This window comes from Nicotiana attenuata, chromosome 11 (genome assembly GCF_001879085.1).
Source record: "Nicotiana attenuata strain UT chromosome 11, NIATTr2, whole genome shotgun sequence".
NCBI lineage: Eukaryota > Viridiplantae > Streptophyta > Magnoliopsida > Solanales > Solanaceae > Nicotiana > Nicotiana attenuata.
The window spans coordinates 16,648,188-16,663,783 of NC_031999.1; the positions used below are offsets into that span (position 1 = coordinate 16,648,188).

The 15,596-nt window shown below is 41.5% G+C and overlaps 1 protein-coding gene across 1 annotated transcript; it reads right to left on the minus strand.

The window, feature by feature from the left end:
- LOC109234731 (agamous-like MADS-box protein AGL61) lies at window positions 14,287-15,124 on the minus strand. The gene is made up of 2 exons (XM_019400794.1): window positions 14,947-15,124; window positions 14,287-14,675 (listed from the first exon to the last, which is right to left on the minus strand). The coding sequence occupies exons 1-2, from the start codon at window positions 15,122-15,124 to the stop codon at window positions 14,287-14,289; spliced, it is 567 nt and encodes a 188-aa protein (XP_019256339.1).

A 15,596-nucleotide genomic window follows, 5' to 3' on the forward strand; every position in this document is an offset into this window, starting at 1 on the left:
TGCCTTTCTTTGGTTATAGTACAACCATACTCGTGGTGGACGACTGTAATACACTCTTTAATCTTGAACCTAATGGACACTTCCAAATATGGAATCAAGACAAGAGAAATCAAGTCCATATCCAAGTTGAAGTGATTCTCATTGTATGTGTCTATTTCACATCTGTGCTCGCTAATAAATTTACCCACTTTCCACAAACCTGATTTCTTCTTGGTGGCACGCAACATCCAGTGACAACCCATAAACCACCTACGGCATAAGCCTTGTATTTCTCCGTAGCTGACTCACTTACCGTCATCTCACGGCACTCTCTTATACTATAGATTTTTACAGCCCTAATTAGGCGAGCTTTATCGGGGAAATATACAGACCGCCTAGGTCCCTTGAGGATCTCCTCAAGGGTCCAAGAAATGGAGATACCATGGCAAGAAAGAGGCCGATATAGGCATGAGATGACATAGAAACATCGTAGAACGGAGGACTAAGCCGATGACGGCATTTGGAGATTAGGGTTTAGGTAGAGAGAATTTGAGAGAGGATGGAACATATGACGACAGGGAAGGGTGGGAAATGAATAGGGTTTTGGGGGTGTAGATTAGTTTAATTATGGTAAGGGGAAATCTGGGCCGTTGATCACAATGATCAACGGCCAGGATAAGTCGGTGTATTGGGTCGGGCAGGTGGGTATTGGGCCTGGGATCTTTTTGGGCTGGTTTATAAGGGGTGCTGGGTTGGTTAATTTTAGGAAAAAATTAAAATAAAATTGGCTATTTATTAAATACCCCAAACAATTAATAAAAATAATTTGTAAAATAATTACTAATTATAAAAAATGAACTTCATGCATAGAAATGTTTTAAAAATAGTTATTTAGTATTTAAAAATGCAAATGACTAATTCTGGTAAAATAATACAAAAATGTACGCATGGGCTATAATTGCAAAGTCATTGCGATTATAGCCAAAAGGTGCCCATTGGACTATTTATGAAATAATTTGGACTCAATAGGACCCTAATAGTAATATAAAATCAATACATGTTCTAAAAACATTTGTGATACAATTTGTAATTATTTGCATGAATAAAATACTGAGATAAATTAATAAAAAAATGTAAAAATTATGAAAAAAATACCAATTGATGCTAATGCATAGTTTTAAAAGTATATATGCATTTCAAGAATAATATAGGGGAAACTGGGTATCAACAACTTCCTCTCTTTACTCGTGAAGGATGAAAGAGTTTTCGGGTAAAAAAATGGTGGCCAATTTTGACCGAATGGGATGTTTTGAAAGATAGAGGCCGGGCTCTGGTCTTTGAGCTGCCTACATATCCCTAGTTTTACAGGAATCAGTCCATGTGTAGTTCCGGATTCATTGGCGGAATGTACCGATGATGTCATTACAAGAACGGGCACGAGATTTCGGGATGGATGCAAGAGTGGTTATGGTGAATGGTCAAGTTTGAGATAGTGAAGGAACTGGAGCGAGGTTTCTCCTGCTGGGATATCGGTTACTTACTGGTCACCTGCAGATAAAGAGATGCTACAAACATGTATTTGTGCGAGAATTTAAANAAGGATGGGTTATGGTGAATGGTTTAAGCTCGAGATAGTTGAGGAATGAAGCGAGGTTGCTCTTGCTAGGATAGCGGTTGCTTACTGGTCTCCTGCAGATAAAGAGATGCTACGAACATGTATTTGTGCAAAAATTTAACATGATGCAGATTCCCTTTTGGACCATGAAAGTTGTCTTCCGACGGTTAAGGATGACGTCCTCGGACCATGATGTCCTGGGCCATGAATTGTTCCGTGAGGGATTCGCAGGCCGTGAAATGATGTTCTCGGGCCACGAAGATGATGCCTCCGAACCATGATGCCTTTGAATAATGATATGCAAATTTGAGAGATCCTCAGGCCATGGCATGGTGTCTTCCGGCTATGAGGATGATGCCTTTAGACTATGACGCCTTTGGATAGATTGGCGATATTTCAGCCCATGAGGTGCAATAATATGATGTTAGCAAGATAAGGCTTAGTCTTGTGAAATGAAAGGCAGAGCTTAGCCCGATCTAAAAGCAAATAGATAGTACCGGAATAGAGCGATATTCCAGCAAGGAGGGACAGTGCTTAGTCCCATGCAAATGTGGAGGCAGGGATTAGCCTCATACAAATATGGAGGCAGGGATTAGCCTTGTGCAAACACGAAGGCAGAGATTAGCCTCATGCAAATATGAAGGCAGGGATTAGCCTCATGCAGATATGGAGGCAGGGATTAGCCTCATGCAAATATGGAGGCAGGGATTAGCCTCATACAGATATGGAGGCAGGGATTAGTCTCATGCAGATGTGGAGGCAGGGATTAGCCTCATGCAGGATGCAGAACATGTCATAGTCCCATTCAAAGAACAAATAGCAAATAAGGGTAGAATGTTTCTTAGCTGGGGATACATTCAGTGTCTGGTGTCCCATTCGATAGTTATTTTGCTTCGTGTATATATGTTTGCGAATGCTATCGCTACGTCAGATGCGCCTGGGCTCAAAGAAAAATTGTTAGTTCCGTAAGGGGAGGTTGGTTCGTGCCTTTGTCTGTTGGCCTTGCTATGCTCCATTTTGGAGGCCTCGTTTGAGTTTCCCTGGGTAACACCTGACTGTTACGAAAATAGTGTTTTTTGAAGATATGAAATTATTGATAAAAATAGAGTTATTTAGAAACATATTGAAATATCAAGTAATTTTAGATGAACTAGTGACTGTAACACATTTTAGAGACACTGTAGCTTTCTTTTGTTAGAATTTTGAGGGTCCTTCTCAAAGCTTTGCCCCAGTTTGGTAGATGATCCTTCGGCCGTTTGCGAGTGACGAAACTTGTTGAACCTTCCTCGGAATTTTGAGAATCCTTCTCAAAATTTTGCCCCAATTTCTTAGCCAATTGCTGACTTTCTGGCATGCAATGGCGTCGGCTGGACTTGCTCCGGAATTTTGAGGGTCCTCCTCAAAATTCTGCCCCAGTTTCTGATCTTAGGGGAAATGGAAATTTTATTATGATATGACCAAACCCACAGGGCTGCATATGTATTCCCTCTTAAATGGGAACCATGTCAAGCGTAGTTCAATTACATCAGATGAGGAAATGTAAATAGTCTAAGCATAATATCTTTTGACTGCTTCTGAATTGATGGGTTTTGGCAAAATTTCTCTGTCCATTTCTGCATGTATTATTGCTTCTCCTGTTAGCACCATGTGAACCTTGTAAGGACCTTGCCAGTTGGGAGAGAATTTCCCTTTGGCTTCATCTTGATGTGGGAAGATCTTCTTCACCACCAGTTGTCCTGGTGCAAATTGTCTTGGTTTGACCTTTTTGTTGAAAGCTCTGGACATTCTATTATGGTAAAGCTAACCGTGACATACCGCGTTCATCCTTTTTCCATCAATAATGGCCAATTGTTCATAGCGGCTCCTTATCTATTCTGCATCGCTGAGTTCAGCTTCATGTATGATTCTCTACCTCGTTTGGGATGACAGCTTCGGTACCATAAACCAGCATGTAGGGAGTTGCCCCAGTTAATGTGCGGACTGTAGTGCGTTATCCTAACAAAGTGAACGCTAGCTTGGCATGCCATTGTTTATGGTTTTCTACCATCTTCCTTAGTATCTTTTTGATGTTTTTGTTGGCAGCTTCTATAGCTCCATTCATCTGAGGTCCATAGGCTGTGGAATTCTTGTGCTTGATTTTGAAAGTTTCACACATGGCTTTCATCAGATCACAGTTGAGATTGGAGGCATTATCAGTGACAATGGACTCGGGAACTCCGAATCGGCAAACAATACGATCTTTGACAAAATCTAAAATGACTTTCTTGGTTACAGCTTTGTAAGATGCAGCCTCTACCCATTTTGTGAAGTAATCAATGGCCACTAGAATAAACCTGTGCCCGTTTGAAGCAGTGGGCTCAATCGGACCGATGGCATCCATTCCCCAGGAAGCAAAAGGCCAAGGTGAGCTTGTTGCATTGAGCTCATTTGGTGGCACTTTTATCATATCGGCATGCACTTGACATTGGTAGCATTTGTATACATACTGGATGCAATATGTCTCCATAGTCATCCAAAAGTAATCAGCCCTAAGTATCTTCTTGGCCAAGACAAAATCATTCGTATGCGGGCCGCAGGTCCCATCATGTATCTCCTCAAGTAGCTTAGAAGCCTCTTTTGCGTCGATACATCTTAGCAATCCCAAATCAGGAGTTCTTCTGTACAAGTTTCCTCCACTGTGTGATTGGACAATCTTCGGAGCGTGCGTTTTTGAATGTTGTTCGCATGCTCCGGGTATTCTCTTTTCGCTAAATATTCCTTGTTGTCATGGAACCAAAGTTTTCCATCCGTTTCTTCTTCAACATGGGCAGAACACGCCGGTTGATTATGAATTCTCACTAGGATGAGATCGATGAAATTCTTGTCCGGATACTGTATCATAGATGACAAGGTGGCCAATGCATCGGCAAATTCATTCTGAATTATGGGTACGTGCTGAAACTCTATCTTCGTGAAACTCTTTCTCAATTCCTATACATTGGTGCAGATATGGCAATATCTTGGAATTCTTTGTAGCCCACTCTCCTTGTACCTGGTGCACATGCAAATCTGAATCACCGATTACGAGCAACTCCTGAATATTCATGTCGATTGCCATGTTGAGTCCTAGTATGCAGGCTTCTACTCGGCCATGTTGTTTGTGCAGGGATATCTGAGTTTAGCAGATACCAGATAATGTTGACCCGTTTTTATACCAAAACTACTCTAATGCCTAGTCCTTTGAAATTTGCAACTCCATCGAAGAACATCCTCCAACTGTCGTATGCTTTGGTAGTGTCCTCTCCTATGAATGACACCTCTTCATCAGGAAAATATGTTTTCAAGGGTTTGTATTCTCCTTCCACAAGATTTTTAGCAAGATGGTCTGCCAATGCTTGTCCTTTGACCGCCTTTTGAGTTACGTAGACGATATTGAACTCACTCAATAGTATCTGCTACTTGGCTAGCTTTCCAGTCGGCATGAGTTTCTGAAATATGTACTTCAGAGGGTCCATCCTGGATATGAGGTATGTGGTATAGGGACATAAGTAATGCCTCAACTTCTGGGCCGTCCAGGTCAAAGCACAACAAGTGCGTTCCAGCAGAGAGTACCGTGCTTCGTAAGGTGTGAACTTATTACTCAATTAATATATGGTTGATCCTTTCTCCCTGTCTCGTCATGTTGTCCCAGAACACATTCGAAGGCTCCATCCAATACAGATCGATAGAGTAGCAAAGTCCATCCTGGTTCTAGCGGGACCAAGACCTGTAGTGTGGACAGGTACTCCTTGATTTTGTCGAAAGCTTTTTGACAATCCTCGATCCAGTTTGTTTCGGCATCTTTCCTCAGCATCTTGAAGATGGGTTCACATATGACTGTGGACTGTGCTATGAAGCGACTGATATAGTTGAGATGTCCTAGGAAGCTCATCACGTCCTTTTTGCTCCTAGGCGGTGGTAACTCCTGAATAGCCTTAACTTTAGATGGGTCCAGCTCGATCCCTCGACGACTGACAATGAATCCCAATAACTTTCCTGCGGGAACCCCGAATGCACACTTTGCGGGGTTCAATTTTAAGCTGTACCTTCTTAACCTATCAATGAACTTTCTTAAGTCTATTACGTGGTCCGCGACCCTCATGGATTTGATAATGACGTCATCCACATACACCTCTATTTCTTTGTGTATCATATCATGGAAGATGGTTGTCATGTAGGTGGCCCCAACATTCTTTAGACCAAATGGCATCATCTTCTCGCAGTATACCCCCCATGGTGTAATAAAAGCGGTTTTCTCTGCGTCTTCTTCATCCATCCAGATCTAGTGATAACCCGCGAAGCAAACTACAAAGGATTGGAGTTCATGATTGGCGCAATTGTCGATCAGGATATGTATGTTTGGCAGTGGAAAGTCGTCCTTGGGACTTGCTCTGTTTAAGTCTCGATAGTCAACACACACTTTGACCTTCCCATATTTTTTCAAAACTGGCACAATGTTGGCTAACCAGGTTGTGTACTCAACCACCCTGAGGACTTTAGCTTTGATTTGCTTAGTAACTTCCTCCTTGATTTTCAGGCTCATATATGGTTTGAATTTTCTGAGTTTTTGTTTCACTGGTGGACACATGGGATTAGTAGGCAACTTGTAATCCACTATAGACGTGCTCAAACCGGTCATGTCATCATATGACCATGCGAAAATGTGTTCATACTCTTTTAAGAAAACGAATATACTCTTCCTTCTTTGTTGGTGACAAGTGAATGCTGATGCGAGTCTCCTTGACGGTCTCGGCGTCCCCCAAATTTACTGCTTCGATTTCGTCCAGGTTGGACTAAGGCTTATTCTCAAAGTTTTCAACCTCCCTGACAACTTCCTCGGCAGTTGAACAAAGTCACCATCAAGAACAAGTATCCATTGCAGAGGATTAATGACTTATTTGATCAGCTTCAGGGTGTCAAGGTGTTTTCAAATATCGATTTGAGGTATGGCTACCATCAGTTCAAGACTAGGGTATCCGATGTCCCTAAGATAGCTTTTCGGACTCGGTATGGGCATTATGAGTTTCTAGTGATGTCATTCGTGCTAACAAATGCTCCAGCAACACTTATGGATTTGATGAACCAGGTGTTCAAGGCCTATCTAGATTCCTTTGTGATTGTTTTTATTGACGATATCTGGATATACTCCCGCAGCCGAGAGGAGCACGAGCAGCATCTTCGGATCGTACTTAAGACTTTAAGAGACAACCAGTTATATGCTATGTTATCAAAATGCAAGTTTTGGTTGAGTTCAATTGCTTTCTTGGGTCACGTTATATCAAAAGAGGGTATTCGGGTGGATCCTAAGAAGATTGAGGCCATTAAGAATTTGGCTAGACCTACTTCAGCCATGGAGATGCGTAGATTCTTGGGTTTGGCGGGTTATTACTGTCGGTTTGTGGAGAGGTTTTCATCTAAATCATCCCCACTGAACATGTTGACCCAGAAGGGTGCCTCGTTCAGATGGTCAGACGAGTGTGAAGCGAGCTTTTAGAATCTCAAGAGAGCTTTGACTACGATGCTGGTGTTGGTGTTGCCCACGAGTTTAGGCCATATACCGTACATTGTGACTCATTTCGTACTGGACTTGGTGCGGCATTGATGCAGGGTGGCATGGTTGTTACATACGCCTTGTTTACTGTGAAAATGGTAACAACAATTAAATTTGTAAATGGGATTCTAAAAATATGTGATATATTCCCGAGCTAGTTGCTAAAGCAGTTAATGCTAAAAATGTGAAATATAATGATGAAATGCAAGCTAAAATGAGGCAGTAACCAAACCAAGGGGGTCTGTTTCCCAGACGCAAAGTCAGTCGACGGGGACCTCGGGGTCGAGGTTCGAGCCTAGCTCGAGCTACTGAGGGCAATCAGGAATGGGATAACAAGCGGAGATATGATTAAGCAACGCTCTACGTTACCAATATTAAGCAAAGTAGTGAAGAACAAACAAGAAAACGATAAATGCTAAGGCGGCCTCGGGCCAGTGAGAATGAACAACTTAGAAGAAAAGAGAAAGAGAGAGAGAGATATTATTTCACTTGTGGAGAAATGGAGCAACATCAGTCCCTTACAAAATGGTATGGGTTCCCCTTATATAGACGAGGGAACACGGTATGGTACAGAGTGCATTAAATGTAAAGATACGGGGATGGGACGGCTAGACAAGAAACCAGAGCCTATTGATTTTAGCTACTTGCCTCGGGAGTCCCCCGTCTTTGTAACTTTTGCTGGGCCGCGGAGAAATCCCTTAACCTCGAAGCCACTGCAGGGCCGCGGATGATCCTCGAGATAGGGAGCCCGATCATGATCCCAAAACCTCGAGGTGCTATCACGACATTCCGAATATACCTTAATGGCGGGAGACGGATTCCCCTGATTTCACCACACACAGATAGTCTCCGCGTTTCCTAGAACGAAGTGATAGGAAACGATGTTAAATCGTCGTCTCAAGGCCATTATTGCCATGATGTCAACCATCTAAGCATTAAATGCCATGTCCTAGGGAACCATGCAGGGCCGCCGTCAAATGCGGTAATCGAGAAACCCACGAACTGTCCTAGGTTCATCCCCTCTGCTTCCCTAGCGATTCCTACAAATGCTCCAGTTGCTAGATACTCCCCATCTTCACCCTTCCTTTAGGCTCATAAATCAGAATTTTCGCTATCTGATACCTTTACATCTTTCCCTCTCTTTACGGAAAGGTTTTACCATTTTTCATGGCTAGTACTTCTAGGACAGTCCCTCGAAGGAATGATACTACGTCGTCGTCCCGACTGTTTGAGGGGAAAAACAAATCGGTTCCTACTTTGGACAAATGCACCTCTCCCGATATTGACACGTCGAATGGTTTCGACATCGAAACTCCCTCGTCTACACCAGGTCGATGTGAGCACGTATCTCGATATGTTAGCGTCATGATCGATGCTGACAAAGTGAAGGAGGACTATCAATGGAGCAAGGCAGTAAAGGTAGAAATTCCTAACCCCAGCGACAACATTACCGACTTCAAGGATGGCTTTCTTTACATATATACTTACCCATTCACCCTCGGTCCTGATAAATCTATCAAATCTCCTCCTTTGCAAATTGATCCGGTTATCCTCGAATTCTGCGCTCAATATCGGGTGACCCTTGGTCAGATCTACCGTCCTTTTGGAGGATCGTGTTGATGCTCAAGCATTTTACCGAAGGGTTATAGGAGAGGTTTTTACCCTCTGCCATTTGACCAGATTGTAGCGCCCTCGGCTGTATCGAGGCTTAACCAAGCTTCGACATCGGTCAAAAAAATCTTTCTTCACAATGTTGATGAGGGGAAGGACCGGGGATGGATGAGCAGATTCATTCGAGCGAGGACCTCGGATATCATCCCGGCCCGGAGGATGCCCTTTCCCGAGTGATGGAACGATCGACGTAAGTGAATTTCCCTTTAGCCGCTTCTCAATTATTCTTTTATTTGTCATGATAACCTCTTTGCGCTCTCTCCAGCCGTTGTTTGGCATCTCGAGGTGGTCCCAGATTCGGCGGGATGGATCAAGCGTTTGGATGAAAGGTTCCCGTATCGTCTTCGGTCCTGGACCGTCATGGCTAAGGAGCATTGGGTGGCTAAGAATCACGATGAGGTTTCTTTACCTCTCGTGCTCCGCATTTTATGTTCCCTTTCGAGCTCTAAGCAACGACGTATCACGTTTATTATGTTGGTGCAGGCCTTGCAGAATATGCAGATGAGGCCACCCCCCGATGGTGAAGTGGAGGCCTTGGGGCCTGATATGAACAAGAAAAGGAAAGACAGGGCGGCCACTGCTCGTCCTGATGAAACTGCTGCCCTAACCTCTGGGTTGAACCCTGATGTTGAGTGGGAGGACGATGATGGAAGTCCGTTGAGGAGGAGAACGAGGTCCAGCGAGAGAGATTTACAGGCACCCCGGTTGGAAGCTGCTGAGTCTGGGGCGGTTGGGTCCGGCAGGGCTAAGGAGCCGGAGGTCCTCGAAGGGGACGTCGATGTAGCTTTGGATCGTACGGCCGGATTCAATGTAGCTTCTGCTAGCAGCATCGATCCTGATGGGTCGGGGTTCGGGGCCTTCCAAGAACATGGGTCGCTATTCGAAGAAATCGACGACCCGAACGATCTTATTCAGAACTTTCCAGTCTCATCAGGGGAGCTGAGGGGTTCCGAAAGGATGATCGGTGCCACGGTTGGTACTCCTTTCAGAGGGGGAGGCTTTATTGCCAACATTCTTGATGGCATAATCGGCGGAGCTGATCTCGATGTCTCTGGTGCTGTCAAAGCAGCGGAGAAGTCCCTGTAGCAGGTGATGATTTTTTCCTTGCGCGTTTCTTTTTCGCTCTCGGGCATTAGATTCCTAGTCTTAAATCTTGTTCTTTCATGGTAGAATTAGGGTTTTTGGAACAATTGGGGTTGCAAATCGGGAATTTAGACCTCGATTTGGGGTCGAATTCCGAAACTAATTACATATTCGGGCTCGTAGGTGAATAGGTGAATGGGTTTTGGTCCGAACCTTGAGTTTTGACCAAGCGGACCTGGAGTCAATTTTTTATTTTTTGGGGAAAACGTTGGGAAACCTAAATTTATGTATTGAAATTGATTCCTTTAACTCTATTTGATGTTATCAAGTTAATTATGTCTAGATACGAGTGGTTTGGAGGTGGAGTCTAGAGGAAAAACGGTAATTGAGCAGTGAGTGGCCTGTGGATCGAGCTATGTGTTGTGTCTAACTTTGACTCATGGGATTAAGGATCCTTGACTTAATAGCTATGTGAAAATCCATATGAGTGGCGCATAGGTGAGGTGACGAGTACCTATGCGCCGCCAAATTATGTGTTTTGCCTGTTTCCTTCCCGTTCTTATTATATTGTCTTTCCTGCCTACTAGTACTTCCATGTTTAATTGCTACTTGTTAGATATTGTTCTCCGTTATTGAAGGTTTTAGATATCCCGTAGTTTCATTATACATGTTATTGGCTTAAGCTGGTTTATCAGTATTTTATGGTATATTTTGGATTGATTTCGCTGAGTAGTATTATTCATGTGAGTTTCATAATGTACAAGCTTTCCGTTTTCTTTGGTTTGAGGTTTAAATATTGTGGAGAGTTTTGAGTCAAACTATGAAATTTCTGTTCTTATTGTGTAATTGGTACTAATATGGTGGGATCGGGTTGCACGCCGCAACATGAGAAATATTGTGTAATTGGAACTTAAAGTGTAATTAGCTTGTAAATTTTTGATCAATGAAACGTAAAGGAAAATGGGTAATAAAACTCTAACGTTGGCTTGCCTAGAGAGTGTGATGTTAGGTGCCATCACGGTCCCGATGGTAGAAATTTCGGGTCGTGACAGAAGCTAACAAGGAAAGGAATCAGCGATGGAAAAGGAAGAAACATCTGAGATCTGGCAAAGATAATCAATCAGAGTCTGGGGGAAGCTATTACTAGAAGATCTCAAATCAAAGGGAAACACAATCACTGGAAATCAATCAAGGGATCCAGCGGATATGACTCAAGTACCACAGAGAGATGCGTAGCCGATGGAAAGCTCGTCAAGACCATAAATCAAGAAAGATTAACGGGAACTTAACCTTTTTCTTGGAAAGAATTAATTTTTTGATTCCTTTCAAGGAACAACTCCCTTGGGTTTGCAGTCTCTCAAGATTCTTGAAAGCCTCATGGAAAGTATATATATACAGACGTTCCGGACGTGAAATGACATAATTTGATCAAACCATCTACTCACTTTTTGTTCTACTACAAACAAACATTATAGTTCCTTTAGATCTGCTGTGTAATTAGTGAGAGAAGAAACAGAGAGAAACACCAGTGAGGCGTTGTATCAAGAAAAGAAAAGAGACATAGAGACTAAGCAGTTGGTCTAAAACTACACCATTCACTCTGTACTCAAAAAAATCGATCACTAAAAGAGAACGCCCTTGTAACCCAGGGGGACTGGACTAAGATTCACATTGAATCCAAACCAGTATAAATGTGAGGCCCGTGCAAGATTTTTACTCTATACCCGAAAGCTCGTAGTGCTAAATCAGGAATATGTGTTAGAGATGCGTAAAATTCTTCGCGGCAAGCTTTCTCGCCGTGGTTCGGACCCTTTTGGACTGATCTATGCATTAAAAAGTAAAAAAATAATGTTTTCCAGAAAGTGCGATTCTGCGTCCGAGAATGCGGCCGCATATCAGGTATGCGGACCGCATAGTCGCCGCAGAGTGAGTCAGTGTGTTGGTCAAATTTGAGGTCACCAATGCGGTCAATTATACGATCGCGTAACCGATATGCAGACCGCATAGTCGTCGCATAATTCCTTTGGGATTTTGTAAGTTGCAGTTCTACGGTGCATTATGCGACCGCAGAATGGGTATGCGGACCGCATTTCTGCTGCATACCCAGACAGTGTGTTCAGGTATTGGGGAGCATTTTTGCGGTCCATTATGCGGGCCGCATGTCAACTTTGCGATCGCAAATGCGATCGCATATCTAACTCGGGGCTCCTATTTTCTAATTTTTAAAATCTGACTCCATCACATTAAAAACACCCTAATAGATCATTTTTCTATTATTTTCAAGAAATAGAGAGAGAGAGAGAGAGAGGGTGTTCTAGAGTGAGAGGGAGTAATCTTCATCAAGTTCTCTCTAAATCATTGCCCCAAATCCTTGAAGATTGTCAATTGAAGTTACTAGGTCTTCATCCTAAGAGGTAAGAACTGTACCCTCATCAATAATCTCAAAAATTCTGTTAAAATAGGTAATTAGCAAGTTGGTACATGGGTTTAAGGCTAGTAATCTTGCATGCACAAGAGATAATGGGTTATGGGGGAGGTTGAAAGCTAAAGAGACAGCAATCGGGGTATAATATTAAAGAAGTTTCCTTTAAAAAGGGGCCTAAGATCACAATTCACCTTTAATGTTTGATAATATGCTCAAACAAGCTAAAATCTTAATCTCGTCTCTAATTCTTCATTCGATTTGTAATTCTTATACCATAGATTGAGGTGCTAAGAGTCTTGGAATTTTGTAAGAATTAAGGAAAGCGTTACTAAGGTATGTATGGTTAAAACTCCCTCCTCTTAGAATTGAGCTTCCATGGTACCCATGCAAGTGTTGTAAGTTCGAAACGTGATTAATGCAGTATCTGTTATGTTAAGTGAATTGATGTTGTGAAAACATAAGTGGTAAGTAATTCTTTAGATGTTTAATGTGTTATTCTTGTAAATGGAAGATGCATGAAGAACATGATTTATGTGCTAAATGCCTAACTGTCACGCCAAGGTTACTTTGGGACTAATATGCCAAACTTAACGAATTCCCCTCTATGCTTATGACTTAAATTGCATTTGTATATGCTTATAACCTAAGTGGCAAGGTAAATGTTGAAAATGAGAACAAATGTGAAACGTGAGTTATGGAATGTGGAAAATGTGGCCCTAAGTGTCGGTAAACTAATACATGTGTAACCAAAGATTGGTATGAGATGGATAACGGAAAATGGTAACGTCTCGGGGAGACGGCTTAGCCGATCGAGCCGTGATCGGACGCCATGATGTATATACACATGGTGGTAATGTATTGATGATTGAATTTGGAAAGTGAATAATGATATAATGGTAACGTCTCGGGGAGACGGCTTAGCTGATCGGGCCGTGATCGGACTCCGCTCACGGAAGCGGTGGTAATATGGATAGTGATGTAAAGGTGGGGGATACTCCAATCTGAAATTTCAGAAAATATGTGAAAAATCATGAGAACCTCCTTATATTGTTGGCATGGTGCTTATTTGAAACTTTGTTGCTTTTACTATTTCCTCTTTACTCTTGTATGGTTGTTCTTTCTAACAGGATGGTATTTAGTTATACATACTAGTACTATTCCATGGTACTAACGTCCCTTTTGCCGGGGGCGCTATATTTTTAAATGAATGTAGGTGGCTCCATAGCAGATAATGCCGATCGTGTGTAGCGGAGCATCCTTTTCTCAAGAATGTTGGTGAGCCCCTTCCTCCATCAAGGGGTTATGTTGTACACCTTTTGTGATCGATATCCATTTTGAGGTATAGCCGGGGCCTTGTTGCCGGCGTTGTCATCATTGTCTTTTGTATCCTTAGAGGCTCCGTAGACGTTTGTGGGGGTTATGTACGGGTATTGGATAGGTCAACAAACAATGTTGTAACTTTGTACTCTTGCTTTCTCTAAACTATAACTGTATGAAATCTTGGAGGCCTAACTACGGTTTAAGGTTGTGTTATAAAATAAGATATCCATGTAGAATGTACAACCCCTTTTTATTGTCTAATTAAACTAAAAGGAATCGGACCCCTTAATCGTATTGAATTGGGTAGAAAGTGTTTGGGTAAGGCTTGCTCTATTGGGTTCACTCGATTGACCGCCGGTCGCGCCTCCCGAAGTCGGGGCGTGACAATAAAAATTCTGATATCTTTATTTCTTGCATTTACTATTAACATGTTCTTATTTCTAGTCGACTAATTGGTAAACTAGTCAACTACTTATAAAAGTTATTAAAAATAATCAATTCACTCCCCCCCCCCCCCCCGTACTTTTAATACGGAGATAACTTTTATGGTTGCACGAAGGTTAACCTTTAAAAATAAATAACAGGAACGATTATTATAATAAAATAAAAAACTAGTAGTAGATTTTATACAACCTTCCACTTTCCATTTTCGTAACCATAACAACGCTCAGTACCATAGTTCTTCACCTTCAAAAGCAGATTTTCCAATCCCTCCTTCAACATTGAAGCCTCGGTGTAGTTCATATTCTTTATAGGACCCTTGAACCACTCTTGTTGGCTCTCCACATTCTTATTCATTTTCTTGAGTTTACTTTTCAAGTTTAATTCAAAATCCAACTGGTCTTGTAGAGAATTGAGTCGTGTTTTAAGTTCTCTTGAATTGACTTTTCGGAACTTTTGGACATACTTGTCATCAATGGTTGCTGATGATGGTGATGAAGGCCTTTCTTCACCAACATATTTGTTAATAGTTTCATGTACATCTGCATGACCGAAAGAGTAAGGCTTGCTACCTATAGAGCAAGAGGAGAGAAATCAGTAATTTAAAATAGGAAAAAGGAAAAAAATACGGTTTATCTACTATTATAACGCCTCCCACACCAAGTAATTTTTATGATTCTTTAATTTTACGTGAAATTAATAATCATGTTCAAGATCTTGGATTCGCATGTTTAGTTATGATGATGCATGTACGTTTATGCTTAAAAAATTATATTTGTTGATGGTATATCATGTGTATATATATATATATATGGAAAAAAATGTAATTAGTTTTGTAATTACCTTGCGGACACACGATGATGCCAACTTCAGCATCAGTCATAACAGAAAGCTCGTTTGCTGTGTGCTGTGAAGAACAATTTCGGCATTTTTGAGAAAGTCCACTTGCGATTATTCTGATTTTTCTATCTTTGCGAGACGAGCACTTTCTGTGACCCTTAATCCATTCTATGTACTGCATCTTAAGGATAATGATGATATATTAACTAGTATTTATTACTAGGCCTAGAGTTACTAATGTGGAGATGAACTTTGTTAATGCAGAAAGTCCTAGTATTTATAGAGGTTTTTTCAACATATTGATGCCTTTGATTTTTTCATTTTGGTAGTTCATAGATATGAATCCAGTTTATTTTTATAGTGTTACATGTTATAAGGCAAGTAAATTTTAATATTTTATTAATCATAGTGGGTGAACTGTACTCTCCATTTGTTAAAAAAGATTTTCAAAATTTATCTCTAAAAATTATGGTAATGGTCAAGTCAATTTCAGAACCGGGACCAGTGGTGATTTGGCTATTATAAGATTAATAGATTTGGGTACTCTCTTATTAATAATATCCCTTAATTTGCAAATGGATGAATAATTAATCTTTTTTAAATTTTCACCATTATTTTATTTTTAATTTCTACGCTGTTTAATTCTGAATTCT

Excerpts from the sequence above, each read along its gene's own strand:
- LOC109234731 (XM_019400794.1), bottom strand. The coding sequence starts at position 15,124 with ATGCAGTACATAGAATGGATTAAGGGTCACAGAAAGTGCTCGTCTCGC. Across the intron at positions 14,676-14,946 it reads CATCATCGTGTGTCCGCAAG|GTAGCAAGCCTTACTCTTTC; the intron begins GTAATTACAAAA and ends CTTGCTCTATAG.